Source organism: Notothenia rossii, assembly GCF_949606895.1.
Source record: "Notothenia rossii genome assembly, chromosome: 3".
In the NCBI taxonomy this organism is placed as follows: Eukaryota; Metazoa; Chordata; class Actinopteri; order Perciformes; family Nototheniidae; genus Notothenia; species Notothenia rossii.
This window is the reverse complement of record NC_136901.1, coordinates 19,910,915-19,912,338: the sequence shown is the minus strand read 5'-3', so window position 1 is coordinate 19,912,338 and position 1,424 is coordinate 19,910,915. Positions and strand designations below refer to the sequence as shown.

At 38.7% G+C, this 1,424-nt stretch overlaps 1 protein-coding gene across 1 annotated transcript in view; it reads right to left on the bottom strand.

Annotated features, from left to right (window-relative positions):
- Positions 1-708: 708 nt before the first annotated feature.
- Positions 709-1,424, bottom strand: part of LOC307034405 (histone H2A.Z) — a 1,774-nt gene continuing 1,058 nt past the window's right edge. The window contains exon 5 of the mRNA XM_079673250.1: positions 709-1,038. Coding sequence (XP_079529376.1) covers positions 977-1,038 — 62 coding nt within the window. The 3' untranslated portion in view covers positions 709-976. The remainder of the gene's footprint in view (positions 1,039-1,424) is intronic.

Sequence of the window (1,424 nt, the reverse complement as noted above, 5' to 3'; positions counted from 1 at the left end):
TCGTAGAGCTCTGGGGACATCTAGTGGTGGTCTGACTTCATGATTGAGGGATGTTGCTCTGAAACCTGTCCCAACTAGACCCAGGGAGCAGTACAAAAACATGAGCCGTTTATATGTTGATCAAATAACACTTCGAGATGTTAGAAATCAGATTATTTTAAGTGTAATTGTTACACAAATAGATTTACAGCAAGTAATTATGACAGCCATGTTTTATTGTCAGAGCAATTAGCTTAATTATACATACAATAGATGTTCATCACCATCTCCAGTGTTAGCAAAGACACACCATGTATAGTAATAGGTCAAAAACAAGTTCTTCACAGGTTTAGTTCACCCCTATAAACCAGGAATGCAGTCAGACTGCCATCATGCAATAAGCCATCCATACTCCACAGTATGAAACACAATCAGACTGTGCCAGTCCAGTCTTTATTCAGAATCCAAAAATGACAAAAGGATTGCCCAAGTGTTTTAGTCCAGTGGTTAACTGACAAAACCTGCTGAGCAATTCATGCAAGAACACAGGACAGAAACTAATGGTTTGTAAGCTTAAGGTGGTTTCAATCATGACACAAGTCTAGATAATTGCAGGCTGTGGTTGTTCAATGTTAGTCCTTAAAACTGGTCTAGATTCATACCACTTAAGCCTGTATAACATCAGAAACGAGCCTATGAAAATGAAAGAACTGAAAACATACTGCAATCACCCAATAAGAGCTTTATTAAAACACTTTAAAACATGGGAATGCCACCAAAGCGAGGTTTAACACAACTGCAGCAACAGGAGAACAAAAAAAAGAAGCCAAAAACAACAAATGAGCTTCTCTGAAGCCACTTTTTAAAAAATACCCCAGGTGAGTAAATGTAAGCCCAACCATACAAATAACTCCTAAAAGGCGTTTCTAATCTAAGACATTTAACCACTTGATGCAAACTTCGTCCTGAGGTGGCACGACTTCCGGAGCACTTCAGGTTATACGGTCTTCTGCTGGCCCTTCTTTCCAATCAGAGACTTGTGGATGTGAGGGATCACACCTGGGAAACAGAGGACCAGACATTCATTAACAGCTGCACATTACACTTGGTCATCCAATCAAAAAGCTAGTCAAAGGCTAAAAACCTCACCCCCTTTCCTCTGCACATGGACCAAATAAATATCTTTTTTAGTGTACAACTTAAAAAAAGGTTTGTTTTATTTAAAGTTAATGGGCCTGTACCGAGAACAGTCATGATTATAGAAAACTAATCTGCTTGCTGAACTCTTGTCATTCTGCGGTAAATGCATTCATTTTAAGTTACAAAAGTAATCAAATAAAAGTGCAACTCTGAATGTAAAAAATAAGTTTCCATGTATTGGATAGTTTCGGGCACCCTGGCGTCTGGAATGTGGGCATTTCACACCGTTTTATAGACTCAATTGT